This window comes from Aythya fuligula, chromosome 5 (genome assembly GCF_009819795.1).
Source record: "Aythya fuligula isolate bAytFul2 chromosome 5, bAytFul2.pri, whole genome shotgun sequence".
NCBI lineage: Eukaryota > Metazoa > Chordata > Aves > Anseriformes > Anatidae > Aythya > Aythya fuligula.
In genome coordinates, this window is record NC_045563.1 from 25,321,902 (window position 1) to 25,341,208 (window position 19,307).

Below are 19,307 nucleotides of genomic sequence, written 5' to 3' on the forward strand. Positions count from 1 at the left end.
ACAGCTACGTACTCTGAGTACAGAGAAAAGGTCAAACTGAAGCGTTGCGGGTATTCATAATCTATTTAATAGTGGGACACCAAAAGAAGTACTACACATTTTTCTAGCGCACATTAGGTTTTGATTTAAGCAATTGCAACGGATGCAAGAATTTCTCAAAATAGTCTTCTACAATCCACATTTTACCGTATCAGTCTAGTAAGTCATACCGTGATATACTCTTTGTGCTATCGGGTCTGGTGGTCTGATCATTACCAAAGCATCCTTCCGCCCCCCACCCCTCCCCACCCAAAAATAAATTGACAAAATTCAGCCAAGAAATTACTGTATGACATTTTAGACTCTTCCGTTGACCTAAACACAATGGGAGCTACCAGTTATACACAACTTATGAACGATTGCTGCATTTTAAGTCTAGAAATTCTCATGCTGATACAACAAAAATATTTTATACAGTGATCAATTTTTAATGCTTTATTCATTGATTAAAAGAATATACATTTAACATAAACCATACAACATCAGTCATCAATTCAAACATTCAGCTGGTTTCCTTACATTTTCTGTCAGGAGTTTATTTTTTTAATCTGATCACATTTATAAGATAAAATCTCACCACATCTGGCATATACACACACTGTGCCAGTGGATTCACTCTACTGATGTACATATAAAATCCGCATGGTATGTGCTCACTGGAGACAAAACAGCGCACACCTGTCAAAAGGTCATTTTAATATAAGATGGTAAAACCATTTGTAAAACACATATAAACTTTTTCCATAAATAGAATCATATCTGGACATCTGTTGCATAAATTGTGTTTTCCAAAGCTTACAATATAGCAGCCAGGTCTCAGCACTGCTGGGCACCCACGTTGGCCACTTACTTTATTATTGCAGACTGTCCTTTAAACATTAAATGCACAACATTCGTACCACTTAAGACTGGGGTCAGGTGGAAGTCTCACAGAGACCACGTCTGTACCGCGGTTGCCCTGAAACAGTTAAATCGGCTTTTAAAGCCTCTCAGATATAACAAGATTTTAAAACATACTTCATGGAATGTTCTTCATGCATCATAGCAGCTCATACCTGTGATAGAACAAGCTTTGTATTTGTTTCCTTTCCTTCCTTTACATTCACTATTCACAGTGAAACAGGTGCATGTTTGTTAAGAGTTCTGAGGTTGCTGACTGAGCCACAGCACAGCTGTGTACCACAGGTCGAAATTCGACCTTATATATTACAATCTAGCAGTATCTGGCTGGCCAGAAGTTGGCCTGCCCCTGCCAGCATGTGGGCACTTCTTCGTTTTTAATCTATTCTTTGGCAGCTGACACAGGCGCTGACAGAGAAAATCCAGTGACTTGGTTGCTAGGGATTTCACGACTAACGTTTGTTTGCAGGTGTATACCTTTGTATTGAAGTCTTCACTGTTACGCTTTTACCTCATCGGAGCGCACATTCTTGGTTTTTTTCTCTTACACTTTGGCCCAAAGCTAACTTTTAAGGAAGATAACAGAAAATGAGAATAAACTAGGACGAGTTTACAACGAATCTGAAATACTACAGCTTATGGAGTGCATCTGGAAGTGCAGGTATCCAAAAAGCTAGTGTTTTGCACCACTGCTTAACAGAGCTAAGAAAAACGGACATCGGCAGCAAGTCATGCTTCGTAAGCTGCATGGGAAATGAAGCAAGGTGAGAGTCTAAGAATGAACAGCCCTGGATAGACTTCTCTTCCTTTTAAGCCTATTAAGTTGCACACTACCAGATTAAGCAATGACAGCAGAGAAATCTGCTGGGCTATGGATATGGATATTAAAAACAGTTGGCTCCTGAGCGCAGAACTCCGATATAATAGTAAAATCATTCAAAACACAGTTACTCGATAAAAGTAAAGTTAGCCGGCAACCTCAGACAGCCTTTGGCTGTATCCCGGTAAGGTTTGGTAGACAAGTCCATTAACCGTGAAAACCCTAAACACTGCCACTTTCAGCTTCTAAACCAATACCCGACTACGTTCTTTGATCAAGAAGTAGAATACACATATGTAATTCTATATAGCTAATACTGATTAAACACAGCACAAAAGGGGTTAATTCACGCTACTGAAAAAACATAATAGGACCCTACTTGCATATGTAACCACAGGAATTGTAAATAAGGAGCTAAATGCCTTCACTGAAGCTTTGCATCTCTCTGTAAAAATGACGAGTTGGCTCAGTGAAGACACTGAGCAGTTCTATGTCCATCACTGCGTGCCAAGGCCGACCCAATCCGAGAGATACTTGCTCAATGAGATTATGCACCGGATCCACGTCCTGATCAGCCAGTTCTCCTTGGTCGAAATCAATGCTTTCTTCTGTGACTTCAAGAACTTTCAGATCAGAGCCACGAAGACGAGCAATTGCAATAAGATTATGAGCCCAAACTGTGTAACCTATGGGGAAATAAAAAAAAAGTTGCTCTGTAACTTCACTCAAGGCATTTTTTACACAAGTATTTAATGCCAGAACATCAAAGCATCCTTCCCAACTTCTTTCGGCATCTTCTGTCTGGCAGAATCATCTTCTGTCTGGCAGAATCCTCCTCATGATTTTTTTTGTTGTTGATGCATTAAAAAAAAAAAAAAAAAAAAAAAAACCCTCCATTTAGATCTTAAATAAGGAAGTATCAAAAAGTTTTTTTTAACAAAGCTTTTCCACATCTATTTTTTTCCACCATTTGTACCAACTTCTTTGCTACAAAGTAAGTTGTAAAAACAACTTCAAGCCTTCTGTGATCTACTTATTTATAAGTCAAAGAAGGGACTAATCAACTATTAGTTATTATACAACTATATAATCAAGTTGTATCAACTACTCAAGTTAATATATAAAAGAACCACTTTAAAACTGTGTTTCAGCTATAAAAAGTTAGCTTTTGTTGCATTAGAGGTGGACTTAATAGAGGAAAAAACAAACAGAAGCCTCTCCAGGAAATAGGTCATACCAGCACCAAAAAAAATAATCTACATATATCTTGTTATTCTAGCTGGAATTAAACATAATTATAAGGCTTCCCTCTCTTCCCATTAGCATATTAGCACCCCTTTTTCAAAACACTCGCAGCTACCTGCTCTTTTCCAACAGTTTGCTGTATCCTCGCTAAGGCAAATGTTGAGCTCCTCCCTGTCCAGGCACAACGTAAACTATTTGGGAATTTCCCCTATTTTGGGAGCTCTGCAAGCCAACCCTTCCCTTGCAAAAGAAAAAAAAAAGAAAAGGCTCATTTCTGCCTTCGTCGTCATTGTCACAGGCACCATGCCTCCTGGTGGAGTGCCCACTCGGAGGCTAAGGCAAGCTGCAGTCTGCACAGAATCTGAACTGGGAAAGTTCACTGCTGAAGGAATCAACAAGGCAAGTACCACGCTCTACATGCTACTGAATCAAAATAAGACAGCTAATTAAAGAATGAGAAAAACTGAAGTTAAAGGAATAGATTAATGAATTTTTCATTCTACTTTTTCCTACTTTTTTTTTTGTCGCTAAGGTCTCCTGTAAATATGCTGCTCAAGGTACTTTTTTTTTTTTTTTTAAACAAGAAACCCTGCAACACCTAAATGGCTCATTTCTAGGATATTAACCACTAAAAAGGTATGAACTCCTGTGATTTTCACTGGCTGATACTTTACCTCTAGCACAACAGTCACGGAAGATGAACCTGCAAGGTTGCAGGATATTAAACGCAATGGAAAACTGCACCTCTATGAATTACATTCCTAGCAGACTTGGAAGGAGCTCACAACACCTTACAGTTGTCTTGACTTTTTCCTTGCTGGTAAAAATGTCAGCTTTAGTTTTGCTCAGGGACAGAATACAACAGAGGATAGGTAATACAACATGTTTACAATACAAACAATCTTGGAACCCCACACAAAGTGTCCTTCTCTTAAGAAAAAAGGAAAAAGGGCTCCAGCATGTCTGGATGGGGTGGCTCCTGATTTATAACTCCTGATGCCTCTGGCTATCCTATTGTCCCCTTCTCATCCCAAAAGACCACACACTCCTCACACTGCTCCTTCATGCTGCAACAAGTATTGAATACCCTTGACTCTGCCCCTGAAGATGGGTTCCTTGGTGGAACGATGATACGACTTCCCACAGGAGACAGGAAAGAATCGTGAGCTATCCAAGGAGAGCATCCTTAGAACATTTTCTTCCTTCCTTCTTTGGTCACTGCCAAGTGGCAGCCAAAGCTATCTGCAAATTAAAGACTTCTACAGAGCAAACTAAAAGCATAAGAGGGAAAACCAAAAACCTGTGGAAAATATTGGAAACTGAAGAACAACCATTTCTTGTCTAAATATAGATGAAACCTGTGCCCTTACAAATAGAGCAAGTTATGGCTCCTCAAACAAATACACCTATTTGGTTTTGCTTTCCTGAAGAACACTTGATGGTATCACAAAAATACAAGTAGCACCAGAGACCACTGCTTGGTAAGTCACAGAAAATACAGACGTGAGGATAAGATGCTGTACTGAAGAGTCACAGCATTCTAGATCTTTCCTCCTAGCCACATTTTTCTCACCATAACTACTCAAGAAGAAAGGTGCTTGTGCTACACCACCTGAGAAGTCACATTCACAAATTAAAGATGAGGTGTTTATAAGGAGCTTTGCTACCTTCTACAAGGAAATGGGAAGAACCTGGATTTCAAAATCAGAGCAAGGGTGATGTCTGGCTGTTCTCTCCTCCAGGTATACAAAGAAGCTCTCCAAAGAAGGAAGATGCAGTAAGAATTATTTGATTACATAGAACTGCAGAAGATGTTTGCTTTCCCAATGCTCTGCACAGAGTAATATATCCTACTGAATAGACGTGTTTTGATATTAGAAGATACTTACACTTTATGATCAGGTATTTTATCATCTTTTAAAATTTGGATCAGATTAGAAGAACTTCCTATAGTAGAAGGATAACTTAAGTTTTAGGGTGTTTGTTGTGTTTGATTATTTTCTTTCCTTTTAAAAAGGTCCTAAAACTTTTATCCAAATGTTAAAGAAACTGTTAAAATCTACTCTTTACAAAGTGGCACAGTCATATGTCAATCTGCAAAGTCTGTCAGTGAAACTATAAAGGGGAGACCACTGGATTGATTCTTTTTCTCCACTGATTTTCAGTAGAAGACGGCAAAAACCTTTTCCTAGCAGATACAACAGAACCTTCTGCCTTCAACCGAGATCCAAATGTACTATCTCTGCTGCTGCTGCTGATCTCTCCTGTTTGTGCTGAGTAACTGGGAATTCACTCCTGCAAGCTGCCTGAGGAAATGGGCACTCACTCTCACACAGCAGAGCACGGAGTCATCACTTAACTCCTTCATGTAGCAACAAGTTTGGTCTCGGTAAGCCAATTCCAGCACAAAAATAACTACTCTGCATTATTTCAGTTTCAGGTGCCTCACATGTGCCAAATGATTCTATCTTCTAACAAGTACTGTAGAGTTCACAGAGCTGAATATAAATGTGCCATTATTTGATTTGCAATTATACAGCAAATAGGTGGGATAATCCTAGCTCTGTATACTAGTGAAACCAATGCACTCAGCAAGGCAACCTCCTCTGCATTATTTTATTTCCCCACTCTTCAAGTAGAGAAGTCTCAAATTTTGTTCACCACCTTCATCTGCTGCCAAGGCCTTACCAAACTGGTAAGAGACTTCCTCCCTTCAGCCCTGGGGCACTTAACCGGCGTTATTTACACAAACAGGAAGCACAATTATCTAATCTTAACAGCCCATGAGCTCAGTACCCACAGCAGGCACCTACAGTGCTCACGTTCACATGCTTGGCCACCTGGTGGAACGGCACAGTGCAGGCCACTTCCAGGACAAGCCTCCTTGAACGCCCAGTTCTTCATTATCCCCTGTTCTGTGAGCAGCCTAACAAAATCCTGAGTGACCTCTCATGAAAGGTTAGCAAGCTACAAGAATGTTTAGAACACATACACAGGAAAAAAAAACTTCCTATTTTCAAACAAAAATACCAGTAGAAGGTACAACAGCTTGTACAGGAACTGCATAGCAGGCTTCTGAACAGCATTCTTACTAAAACACATCACGAGAAAGGATGAAGCATTCTAAGGATATCAGTCACATACTAAGCTTGTGCAATGTATTACCTACCATGAACAGCTAGGAGAGACAGTCTTGTGCACCTCCAGGCTAGTAAGACAAGTGGATCTTCATTCCGGTTGTCGCTAAGATCTGGGAAGCCAGACATATCTATCACATCATTCATTAGTATAAAGTGAGTGAGGAACTTGTCATACTGCCTGGATATGAGGTCAACAACAGCTCCTGAAACACAAGTGATGTAGCTGTCAAAGTGAATCCTCTCTAGGGGGATACTGGGCTTAAGAATCCTTAGCATATCATCACTCTTGACATCAAAAGCCATTATGTAGACCCGAAGATTGGTGCTGTTGCGCGTCAGCGCCTTCCAATTCTCATCTTCTGGCATACTGTCCAATGACTTGTGCATTATGGAAACACTGTGGACCAGGAGAGACAGTCGATGCAAAGGCACATGGTTGCTATCAGCCAGGACTCTTGCCATTTCAGCTGTAAAATCACAGAAATCCAAAGCGAGTGAACGCAGATTCACAAAACGCTCCAATTCGACTGCAGTGATAAGAGTGGTGTTACCAGGGATGTGGTTGTCCAATAAGCTCAGGTGTTCCATGGTGTTGGCTATGGGGTTTGACAAGGAGGCCAGTGATGTGGGAGTTACTATTTGCAGCATGAACCCACAAGACAGCCATTTCAATTGCCTGCTGTTGCCTAATATCTCTTCAAACAGCTGTTGTATTCTGCAAGGAAACAAAACAGACAATGATGCTGTTAGACATGGTTTAGTCTTACCAATTGCTTACCACTCTTTTTATTTTTTTGTTCAAGAATTAGTCTTCTTTCATTTATGGCCTTATTCTGCAGAAGCTGCTACTGTTGGAGTTCTTGTGAACTACCACAGTTAGAACCCAACACACTGCGAACTTCCCACTGTGCTTTAATCACCACTGCACTTAAAAGGTTAAAAACTGAAAACCGTCTTGAAAAAAAATAAGTACTTTGCTTTTTCCAAAACAGTGGTGCACTACGACCCTTCATTTCATACTTCTCAGCACAGATCCCAGCACGCACTAACACCCTCCCACATACACGTTAAGGTCATGCAAGTAAGAAGACCTGTAATGCATTAAAAACAGTTCTTAATTTTTTTAAAACAGCTCTTCGTAGTTGCTGACCTCCCTAGTATGGCAAGTTCAATATGGAAAAAATAATTTTCATTGAAAAGTTGGAGAAGATTGCCTTTGAACATATGTTAGAATGATAGAAACCAATTGCTTTATTTTCCTCACAGGGTAAGGAACAAACACCTAAGAAGATTCTTGAAGTAACTCTGAATGTACAGCTGACTGGATTCTCATTGTCAACAGCTTCAAGTTTTACCGACACAGCTTGGACATGGGAACACAACAAACCCAGATTACCAGTGCCAGAATCACTTGGGACTGTTGGAGTCCTCATGTGATTTATCGCACTGTATGATTATACCATGCTCACTGTGATGCGTCCCACCTCTCCTGCCCAATTATTGTTTTAATGCACAAATGTTCTTAAATTTAGCTATTTAATTCAAGAATGCATGAAAAGTATTTTAAAGTAAGAATTTGAATAAACAACAATAGCATGGCCAAACCCTACCTACTTCCTGGAAAGCAGTATTTTTTCAATCTTCATCCCTCACCTACTGAGGCTCCAAAGAATCCTCTTGCCCCAATGACAAGTAATCTTTGAGCACGTACATTTTAGGATGCATATACAGACATATTTGATCTCAAACCCCAGCCAGCCAGAAGGAACACCCAGCATTTAAAGGAGGCAATTGAGCCAGGCTACAACAGGTTCACAAAACTTCAAGGAATACGGTAAAAAATAAAAAAAATCTAGTACAAAACTAGCAGAAATCTTTGTGCTTCAAATTTTTACAAAATTGTTATTCTTATCCACCTATCTTTAATCAAGATACCATCCAGACAAAATTAAAGGCTCTGTATCCTGACTGACAGCAGAGAAACTAATACCTTAAGAGGGATAGAAAGAGAGTTGTAATTCTCAGAGATTTCCTCACATTTCCAAACACTTGTAACTTTGAGCTCCTAAGCCAGAGGTGGCTTTCTGTCTTTAGTAACCCTCAGGGACCTCACTTCCATGAATTTACCTAGTCACCTCTTTAAGAGGAGCTTTTGCAACTGTAAAAGGCCTGCCTTTTCTTTGTACGCAGAACAGTTGGCGTGATTGTCATTTATCAGTTATATATCTCAAGTTTCCAACATTTTGCCTAGTACAGTCATCAGGTTTATATACACTGCAGATCTTCTAGATTGTCTCCAAGTATTTTTTATTTTTTTTTTTATTTTTTGTTTTTAATTGAGGACTGGCAACAAAAATTAAACAGTTTTAAACAACAGGTCAAGAATTACAAATAACGCATTTTTGCTATTTTACTCCTAAATTTTTTTGGAGTTCAGATGAGAGCTATTTGATCCTGGCAATGTTTGTTTGGGGTCTGTTTCTGGCAAAGCTTAAATTTAAGACAGATCCTCTGATGATCACTCAAAGGAAAAGGTTCTGCCACAGGAACCTCCCTAATTTCTCCCACAACAAACAGAGTCTCTTCTCTCCCTGCTCTCATTGCAGCAGCTTGGAAAGGTGATGTAACATTTACAGCAATGGAATCCTTTATTTTGTAATAGCCCAAGTAATCAATCATAATAGGAATTTTTTAATAGATGACAACTCAATTTTGACATGCTCAGTAGAACATCTATCATCTATGCCTTACTGCACTAAAATTTTGTTTTAATTGTGCTTCTGTTATGATTTAAATAATTAGGCTCAGAAAAGTACTGTTTGAGCACTCTTCTTTCAATACAACTTAAACTATGAGAAATAATACCAATTTAATGCTAAGTTCGCACTGACGTATTTATGCTCATATTTAGACTTATGCTGGTAGGTTACCTGTCCATATATCCTAGGAAAATTTTTAAGACTCCTTTCCCCACCTCGTTACCAATTTAATAAAAATAGATAAGAGACTCAACACGTCTGTGTAGAATATTTAACAATGACTGGTTTTTGGTTTGCTTTAAATATCTGCTTTATGTGAGGCTGGACAGGAAGAACGATAAAACCCACCAGCTATTTATTCATTTCAACAAGTTTTGAATACATTTTTCAAGCACCTAATACGGGTTTTCCCTCCCCTGCAAATTCTTATGCGAATCCTATTTTTCATAAGCAGACTGCATCTAACAGGAGTCTGCAAGAACAGCTTGAATTGTGTCAGTTTCTAAAACACATTAAGTGAATTCTTACTATGATCATAAAATAGGTGTTAACTTCTAACTTTCACTTGAACTACCTAGCTCATAGTACAATATTCACTGTAACACACACAGGACTACCTTAAAGCTCATTTACAAAATTGACATTTTAGCAGGGTTTAGTACATAGAACACAAAATATGAGCAAAGCTCAGCACGTGCAAGACAGCAAGTTAGTGTAGTGATACCTCAAAAGTGTACTTAATCAGTCCCCTTTGCTCCTTGTAAAGAACAGTTAATGGGATGTTCCCCATCAGCCTGAAACCTACCACACTGGGGAAAACTACCTCAGCAATAAAAACCTCAAAATAAATTACTGTTACAATTAATGCCAGAGGTGGCACTTTCAGGCAGAGGACAGACCAAAGGCTGACTAACTGTTTAAGCCCCAGAAGTCCTGACAGGTACTGAAGTACCTTGATGGCCCCAGACAGGAAGCAAACCTATTAGTAAGGCCCATTTGTTTAATTAAAGACCACCAATCAATAAGTTTAGTTTAATATGAGGAGCTAACCTGCTTCTTTTGGAAACCAAACTATCTAAGCCACGTGGATCAATCATGGAAACATTTCAGAAAACAAAACTTTTACACATATACCCCTTGCTCAGCTCAAGACAAATGCATTGTTTCTGATGAACTTCCACACAGTAATGAACTGAGGTCTAAAGAGAATTTTAGGAAGCATCCAGGGACACATACACAATACAGAAAGAGAAAAAGCATTACAAAGCCATATATTGTACATGCTGATCACTACAAAAGGGTGATTTTGGAAACATAATCCAAGGCCTCCTCTCCCCGAGAACAGCCCTTAGGACGTTCCCCCTGGCAAAGACCAATGGCTCTGTGCTGGCTAAGATTTCACCCATGGCCTGTGACACTCATCTCAATGCTTCGGACTTGAGGAAGTGCTGTGTTTTCTTCCCTGTTTGGACTGTAGGAAGTTCCTGAAACAGCTACTAAGGTTTACCATCATTTGGGTTCCTAAATCTTCAACCACCAATAACATTGCCTCCATAGGTTGCCCAGTATTTTGCAGTGTTAGCTGTCAGCACCCACGTTTTTCAACTTCAGAGATGCAAACACCTTACATCTTCTTAGTCTTGCCTTCTGCACTTGGGATTTACTTCCTGAAGTATATGCTGCTAATGCTGACGAACTTGAGAATGCTGAATAAAACACTGCCAATTTTCTTTTAATTTAGAAAAGAGCTAGTGGGTCCCAAAAGACACTGCTTTATTCTAGCAAAACAAACATAAGCAAGGTAGCATTTATTTGCTCATTCCAGAATGTGCAAAGGTCAATATTCATGTAAAAAACTAACCTTGCATTAGATAGATAGTTATTTTTTTTTTACAGTTTATGGCTATGAAGTATGCATAGTAATTTTTGTTATTTGTTTGAAGAAATATTTGTGTGCTCAGCTGAGTAAACATCTGCTTAGACGGTTCTCTTTAAGCCCCTTGGCCATGATTTGATTATGTATTTATGTTTTCACAAAGGATATGAAAATGGGGCTTTTACCAAATTGGCCTATTACCTGCAGGCAGCACTATAATACAAATCTTAATTTCAAAATGAAGAAGTTAGAGTAATTTAAAGAAAATGGGATAACAAAGACACATGTCTGCATTCACATTGATGTCCAAGTTTAAGTCAGGAGCAAACATTTAGTTTGACATTTGCATTCACATATGTACATACAGCTGATAGTATATCTAGGCTAGTTCTCAAAACCACTTAAAAATAAACAGTAACAGTCTAGAGTGGCTGTACTTACGCCTCTCTGCAGCTACTGGGAAGAAGATGTTTAAGCTGGCACAAATTAAAGTGATCTATATGACAAGTTCTGGAATTACTAAAACTTGTTCGCTTAGTTAGCATCACTCTTCAGGGGCAACTTATTCCAGAAGTCAGTAGCTTTTTAAACTGTATTTCACCACTTCCAAAAAAACCACAAACTAGTTATTCAAAGTAAAGACTGTAATGTAATTATGGCAAGCTAAAATACAACTCTGAGACTAAACAAGCATGCCGTGAGCTAAGATCTTTCAGGAATTCTACAAATACCTAACCTAGTTTTGTGACATAACTTAAAATAAGTTGTCACTGCTTATGTCCTCTTTCAAGTTTACTTCCTACACATATTTCACAAAAATTGAGGACATCGGATTACTTCCTTTTCTCGTTTTTTCACATACAACAATTCTAGAGGTGCTGGTAACAAATCCCTGTTCCTCCTCCTGTTTTGTTTTCATTAAGTTAATATTGTTTCTAGAATACAATGAAAAGAAGAAAGAAGAGATCCTCACCCTGCTGAGAAGGGGAAAAAACAAGCCACAAAACCAGACTACTTCATGAAAATACTAGAAACAAAAAATCAACTCAATTTAAGAATTACATTCTAATCCTATTAAAAAAGCTTTCTCAGTTACGTGTTTCAGACAGGAAAAAACATTATTTTAACATACTTGACAATTTATAAATATAACTTACTGCTTAATCTTTTTGCCATCAGGGTCAACCTTTCCGAGGTATGTATTTGATATACTTCCGTGCTGCTGCAAAATGCTTATATCCCCAAAGAGACTTAACTTCTGGAGGTTCCTATGAAACAAAGAAACAAAAAGGAATCTTTATACAAGGTTAAAGCAGTGTACGGAATCATTCTGGATAAAACAAGCACAGGCAGCAAGAACACATTATTGCATGGAACATGTAATGTCTTCTGGGAAGCATCCTTCTGCCCTAGAGTACAGGCACGTATGGAACTACAGGAATTGAGGCTGAAGCATAAAGGGGAAGAGGGATATACAAAGTGCTGAATCCAGCTGTAAAGCAAATGCCAGTTTTTAGTGACCACAGAGGAGTATTTTCAGCAAGCCATCACTATCAAGAAGTTTTCTAGCAGCACTTTCACATACTCTTAGAACATGTGTGTTACATTTCACAGACGGAAACATCAGATACCTACTTCTTTTTAACACTTAACACCAAGCTTAACACCCAAGTAGAATTCAACTGCTAGAAACCCTGCCTGAGCACTTATATATGGCAACTGGGTTATAAATGGGGGCCCAAACCTTCCTCAACTGAGGTAACACAAACTTCATGTGGAAGCTGAGCAAAAGCTCCTCGCCCCCCGAACAGTGTTTGATTTCTATCACGCTGAAGTAGGAAATATCAGAACAGCTTCTATCATCAGTCAACAGAAGAGAACAACTGGTCCACCATGAGACAATTTAAATTTCTAGAAGGAATACCTAAAAAGTGAAAGAAGAACCTCTAAGTTTACCCTGGACTTGTCTCAGCGTGCTAGACAGTCAGTTTCCCTTTCCCCAGCACAGTTTGCTTCTGATTCGCATCTTTGCTATCCCCTAAAAAAAGATCAAACAACAGATATGAAAATGATAGCAGTTTTAGAGGAGCTGTTTGTGGCTTTTTTTTTTTTTTTTTTTTAAACTGACTACACATTGTATGCTAATACTTCAGACCGGCTTTTAGGAAGATGCAAAACAATCACAAATCTCAAAGCTAGGGAAGCTCTGGTGCCAGTTCGCTGCCCCCCTAGTACGAGCAGATGTTCTACCAACAGAAGAAAGCCGTCAAGTAGTCAAGCTTTCAGTTTAAGTATGAATTGCAGGCTATAATTGGTATCAATCATAAATAACCATTTACCTGTTTTGAAGTATTAAATAACCATAGACTAGTTCCCTGAAATCTCTCTGCTGTCCCACCTGCTACTTTTCTTCTACAGATGAATGAAGATCCACAGGCTTCCTATCAAGTCAGACAAAATCTAGGAGTTGCTCCAGTATTTACAGCCATTTCAGAAACTCTAACACTTCAGTGTTTTAAATACAGGACTACTGTAGTGATACTGGAATATAACTGAGCCCCGACCACACGCACAATATTTGATAAATCTGACTCAGCCAATGCCTGATCCTAGCTGAAGAATAAGGTTGGCAAGGAAATCTGAAGACACTGGCAACACCACCGGGAGTATTTTGTGCTTTTCTGTCGCCTACAGCTTTTGAGGAAAGTCTGGTGTGGCAGGGAAAGCAGCAGAAGCATCCACCTGGTGTGCAAGGCAGTGCTCACAGCCAATACTATAATTAGGCTTTTATCTTCTGATCTCAGGGACTTAAATCTGAGAGCTCAGACAAAATGCAACCTTCAGAACAATTCTGATTCACCTGCATATTCACATCCCACACACGTTTTGTTTGGTGCCACCCAGACCCCAGCGAATGTTGCTGCAGATGAGTGTCAATTTTAGAGCTACTGAGCTACAGGACAGACAAAACACGATTTATTGACACCCTCCAGGTTTCCTACATCTACCTGACTGCTATTTGTGCACTACAGAGACCCAGATAAAGTTTTCCACCTCAAAACTTGGCCAATTAAAACATCCAATTATTGTTCCATGCACAGCACAGTTGTTACCACCACAGTCCAAATCAGTATTAGATTTTTGTTAATATTTGTAGTACCCTATAATCTCCATGGCTTTTGGCTCACCTCTCATCCTTATTTCATGGGGTTAGCGAAGTCCATTGCTGCTTAAACAAATTTATTTAGGCGTTAACTGTCATCTTTTGCTGAAAGTCATAGTGGCAACTTAATCCTACATTCTGTGTATAACCACAGCTGGGGAAACATTCTCTTTTGTATTTAGTATTTTTATTCAATATTAACCATTCATTTTGCACTAGCTCAAAAAGCATACTACAGGTACCAAGCCTCTTACTATGCTCCTTCTTCAGGTTTGGTGGGTCTTTATGAACATCCATCCTCCACCTTGCAATGCAAAAGGAAGCAAAAAGGGCCTTGCTTGGATTCAACAGGAACAAAGTGCTAAGGCACATATTGCGTTATCAGATTCCTACCCCAATTTCAGCTGCCTGCTTAGGATGACAGAAGCGAGTTATTAGAAAGCCCCAAACACAGATGCAGTCTCCTCTTCTGAATGATTCACACAATTCTGGCAACTCCAAGGTAGATACCGTACTTCACTTAAACTCCCTGGTTTACTACAATCTGCATTTTTGTTTCCACAGCACAGATCAAACAAATCTCACAAACGAACACGCTGCAGATGAAAGGGGGGAGGATCAATACCTTCCTGCCCTCCTCTTTAAGCAGCCAGAGGAGAATCTCTACTTCAGGCCTTCACAGTTACATAAAAGAGCAGTCTACAGCTGATGATCAGTCCCTGCCTATTAGCTACTGTACACACTGAAATGACTCACGGAAAGTTTGTCACCCTCCCACCCGCCTTCCTGAACTTAGTTTTGAAAGACCAGCTTGTGAAGGCACAGATGATTAGGATCCCTTAAGAGCCAGAGAGAAACAACTTGTCCCTCCTGATATTGTTACAGAAACGAGGCACCTCCACGTTTTTTTTGTTTTTGTTTTTTTTTTTTTTTTGTAATAGGAAGTAGAATATCAAGTGCTTAAATAATACATTTTTATTTTGCTTCGCTTGCTGTCAACAGAACTGCTTGCAGAAAAGCTAGAGATGGCTATAAACATCACGTTAGTACACTTCAATTAAAGAAATTACAGAATTACAGAACTCATCTTGGTTTCAGTGCTATTAAAGCAGTATTTAGGAGTAATACTCTGTCACTTGCAGAACAAAGTTTGTGTTGATTTGAGCTCTACCTCAAATGCATGAGGGACCTTGAATGTACCTTTGTGGATGCTGAGTGCCAGCAGAAATACCTATCATAGTATTATCAGGTGTTTTGAACTGTGTGCCTGCAGCTGAGTTTACTTCCTTCATTCCATCAGAATTAGTAAAGACTGCTCCAAAGTATTTTTCTAGAGACTTAATGTGCAGAGTTGATTAGAAATCAGCAGCTTTGTACTCTACAGAAAGTACTTTTATTAGCAAAAAAAAACCCACCACATCATCATTCCCCTGTACCCAAGAGGACATCCAGAAATTGCATTACTTCTAGTCATTACTTTAGTCTTCTCTTAGGTCCTGTGGTATTACAAATCCTCAAGGAATTCTACAGTCATTTAAAGAACATTTTTCCTGAAAGGAGGGGGTTGTTACTGTATTGTTTAATAATAGATTTAAAAGCCTACAACAAGATTACACAGTTAAGAAACGGCACACCATTTCACAAAAGCAGATTTTTTCCTCTCTAGTTTGAAGTGCAAGATGGAAGTTCTTTGAATTTCTCTGCCAAAAAAAAAAAGCTATCACAGAGGCTGACAAGAGTTATGAAAGAATCATCCTGTTTTAAACTTAATTCCGAAAGGAATGCATTTACTGTGATTCAGCCACCGGCCAAGTTAAAATGCTGCTGTTTCCTTTAGTTTGGAAATTACAATCCCTATCCCATGTACGAGAAGACATGAAGGAATTAATCATTACCCTTGTGATGCAGAGCAGAGAAATGATGTGAGCGGCCTGCAGTCACTCCACAGATAAAATGAAAAAGCATCAAGGCAGGTGACGATGGCTCTGGCTTAGAGGTGAGAGCCAAGCAGCAACTTGGCACCTTACCGTTCCTTCCCACCATGTTTCAATCTTAAAACCCTACCTGAAAAGCTAAAGCACAACGTTCTACACACAAACTAACCAGTTGCCTTGCAAGGAAACAAGTATCAAACTTAAAACCTTTAGAGAAAAAAAAAGTGTTATTCAAAATGCAATTCTGAGTAGACTAAGTGCTTAATGTAAATCCCCCACGCGTTTTTCAGTTGCTCACCAAAAAAAGACCCCGCTGTAATGACGAGGTACTGTGTGTTCCCCAGTCAAACCTTATTCATTTCAAAACAAAAGAGCAGCGTGCAAGCGATCTGAAGACATCAGGAAAGTACAGTAATGCAAAATCCTATCCAAGTTGGTGACTTTCCACCTCTATCTTACCGCTGAAATTATACTCATCTCCAGAGAACAGGTAGTGGAGAAACAACTACTGCTAGTATTTTGCTGCACTCTCAGCCACGCTGTACGTACAAAATCTGTAAAAACAACTCCAGAAAGCAGTGTCCTTGCAGAAGCTGCAGATAAGACCGCAGAGAATGCAGAAAGTAAAATATGCCAGGAGCCTTCGCACAACACATTTGACAGCCTCGCATTTTTGTGAGGTAGCGGAAAAAAAAAATCTTTTTTTATTATTATTTTCCCCTGTGAAACTCCTAGGGGACACCTCCTGGGGATTTCAACCTTCCAAGTCCATTTGGCAGAATTTGCCTATGATCTGATCGTCGCCAGCACCACTTAAACACTTTTTTCATTCAGGACGTCAGTCAGACTTCCCAAAAATACGACTGTTAGGCAAAAGCTCCCCCTGCAAGGCAGGAGAAGGCTGGCGGAGGCGGGTGGGACCCGCACCCCGAGGACTCACAGGGCAGGGACTCCAGGCGAGCTGTGGCTTAGGAGCAGCTTTCGGAAGCCAGCCCCAGCAGCTGCCCCTGGGGAAGTACCTGCGGGGCACAGCGCCGGAGAGGAACTGAAAGCGAGACCTCACACAGCCCGTTTGCATCGGGCCCAAACGGGCGAGGAACCGCGTTTAAAGCCCTCTGGGTGCGCTGCAAGCCCGAGGAGAGGGCAGGGAGGCCACGGCCCGCTCCACAACCCCTCCACAGGCCTGGAGGAGCTGGGGCTGCCCCTCAAGCATCCCCCACACACCCCCCCAGCTTCCCAGCGGGTACCAGCACACCCTGCCCCTTCACCCTACGGCCGCAGGGGTTCGGGGATAAAAAATAAAAATAAAAATAAACCCTTTTCTGTGAGAAACCCCCCCCTGGGCGCTACCTGTTGTTGCGGACGCTGCTCAGGACGCACAGCACCAGCTCCAGGTATGTCCGCAGCAGGTCCAGCCAGCGGGGGCACAGCGGCGGCGGCGCCTCACCGCCTCCCCCCGCCGCCGCCGCCGAGGCCGCCGCCACCACCGGGCCCTCACCGCCGCCTCCACCCCCCCCAGCCCCCGCCGCCGCCGCCGCCCCCGTCACGGCAGCCCCGGGGGAGGGGGAGGCGCTGGGGTAGTTGTCGGCGGCGAACTGGACGCGGAGCTCGCGGACGAACCAGCCGCACTTGCGCATGAGGAACTCGAGGCGCGGGCGCTCGGCCGGCGAGACGCGGAGGCTGAGGCGGAGGCGCGGCCACAGGGCCGGGTAGAAGAGGCACTCCCGCCAGTGCGAGCAGGCGGCCGAGGCCCGCAGCCGGTCGGGGCCGGCCAGGAAGGAGAAGATGTGCACCACCAGCTCGCTGGGCAGGGAGCCGGCGCCCACCGCCTCCCCGCACACCGACATGCCTGCAGCCGGCCCGGGCCCTGCTGCGGCGGCGGCGGCGGCCACGGGCGGCGGTGGCGGCGGCGGCCCCGGCCTGGCCTCGGGCTCCTGCGACAAAAACAACAACATCAATGACAAGGCGCAGGGGGCGGGCGCCGGCCGGGACGCGGCTCTGCCGGCACGCACCACGCCGAGATGGGGAGGGGGGAAAGAGGGGGAGGGCCCGGCCCGGCCGCGCTTTGTGGCTGCGGGGAGGGATCGGGGAGGCCCCCGCGGGCGCGGAATGGAACGCGCCGCCGTTCGAATGGCAGGCGGGGCCGGCCCAACGGCCTGCGCGGTGCGGGGGGGGGGTTAACCCCTCGCTGCCCGGCTGCCACACAGCCCCGCCGGCAGCGGGCGGGGGGCGCGTGGTGCTGCCCTCAGGGCGCTGGAAGCGGTCGGGGGAGGGAGCTGATTGCGATCATAACGCATAAACTGTGCGGTTTTCATCGCCCAGTAGATGCACGGGGGGTGGAGGAAGGCGCGGGGGTTGGCAGAGCAGCGCGCTGTAGGGAAACGCAGGCGTGAAATGAAAATGAAATGAAAATAAAGGCGCGCCGACACGCACCGAGCCCCGGCTCCCGTCTGTGCCCCAGCAGGGTCCCGTTGTGGACAGATTTATCCCAACCGACCCTGCAGTAGCTCCAGCTCGTTCCTCCGGGGCTGGCCGCTTCCCCCGCCTCGCAGCAGAAGTGAAACAGAGAAAAGAAAAAAGAAAAAGAAAAAAAAAAAAAACAGCTTCGTTTCCATTTCCTCACGTCTCATCACGGGGAAACGTGACTGAGCCTGGTTTCTCTGACGAGAAGGAGGGATCCCAGCGGGGCAGCTGTTACTGTGGGACTGAAACCAGAGGAAATTCCCCACTGGATAACTCCCAGCGGGGCCAGGGCTGCTCCTCGCACCTGCCTGCATGATCTGGACCCGCACAAGCTCCTCGTGCAGATCCCCTGCTCAGATTAGGCCACGTTTCCCCAGGCAGGCAAGATGCTGGAGATGAAACCTCCGAAGCAGCTGAACTCAGCTGGCCTGGAAGGATGCAAATGAAAGGAACCTGTGCTCCTACACGTCTCCTTATTTTAATACCTACTCAACAACTCCCCGTCACTGAGCTCATGACGAGTCAGCGCACTTTCGAGACTACCCAGTGTGTTAATGTAGCAGAGTCAGGCTTTACAGCTCGCTGCCCTGGGCTTGCTGAAGCGACACGGCGAGAAACCGATCCGTGAAGCTGGTTGGGCTGCACGGGGTCAGCACACGCGTGCCGGGACGATGACTGGCACAATGCAGGCAGCTCCCTTGGCCGTTCACTCAGCTCCAGCCCATTGGGGTCACGTTAAACACTCAGAGCTGCAGATTCAGTTTTGTAGGGTTATGTGAATAAACGGGCTAAAGCTTCAGCTCGTCACAGCTGAAGGCTGGGTGTGATGAATGCCTCCCGAGTGGCTGCGTGAGGCCCCTGAACCGGTCATTCTGCACGGCCATGAGGCAGCAGCTCCCTGGCTGCTGGTTCGGGGCGTTACAGCAGTTCCCCGAGCCTCGGTCTGCAGCACCGTGCTTCGGCTGGGC

The 19,307-nt window shown here is 42.8% G+C and overlaps 1 protein-coding gene across 1 annotated transcript; it reads right to left on the bottom strand.

Annotated features, from left to right (window-relative positions):
* Positions 1 to 459: 459 nt before the first annotated feature.
* On the bottom strand, positions 460 to 17,831 carry FBXO33 (F-box protein 33). Its single transcript, XM_032189021.1, has 4 exons — positions 17,227 to 17,831; positions 11,937 to 12,047; positions 6,174 to 6,859; positions 460 to 2,445 (listed from the first exon to the last, which is right to left on the bottom strand). The coding sequence occupies exons 1-4, from the start codon at positions 17,829 to 17,831 to the stop codon at positions 2,174 to 2,176; spliced, it is 1,674 nt and encodes a 557-aa protein (XP_032044912.1). The 3' UTR covers positions 460 to 2,173.
* Positions 17,832 to 19,307: the final 1,476 nt, after the last annotated feature.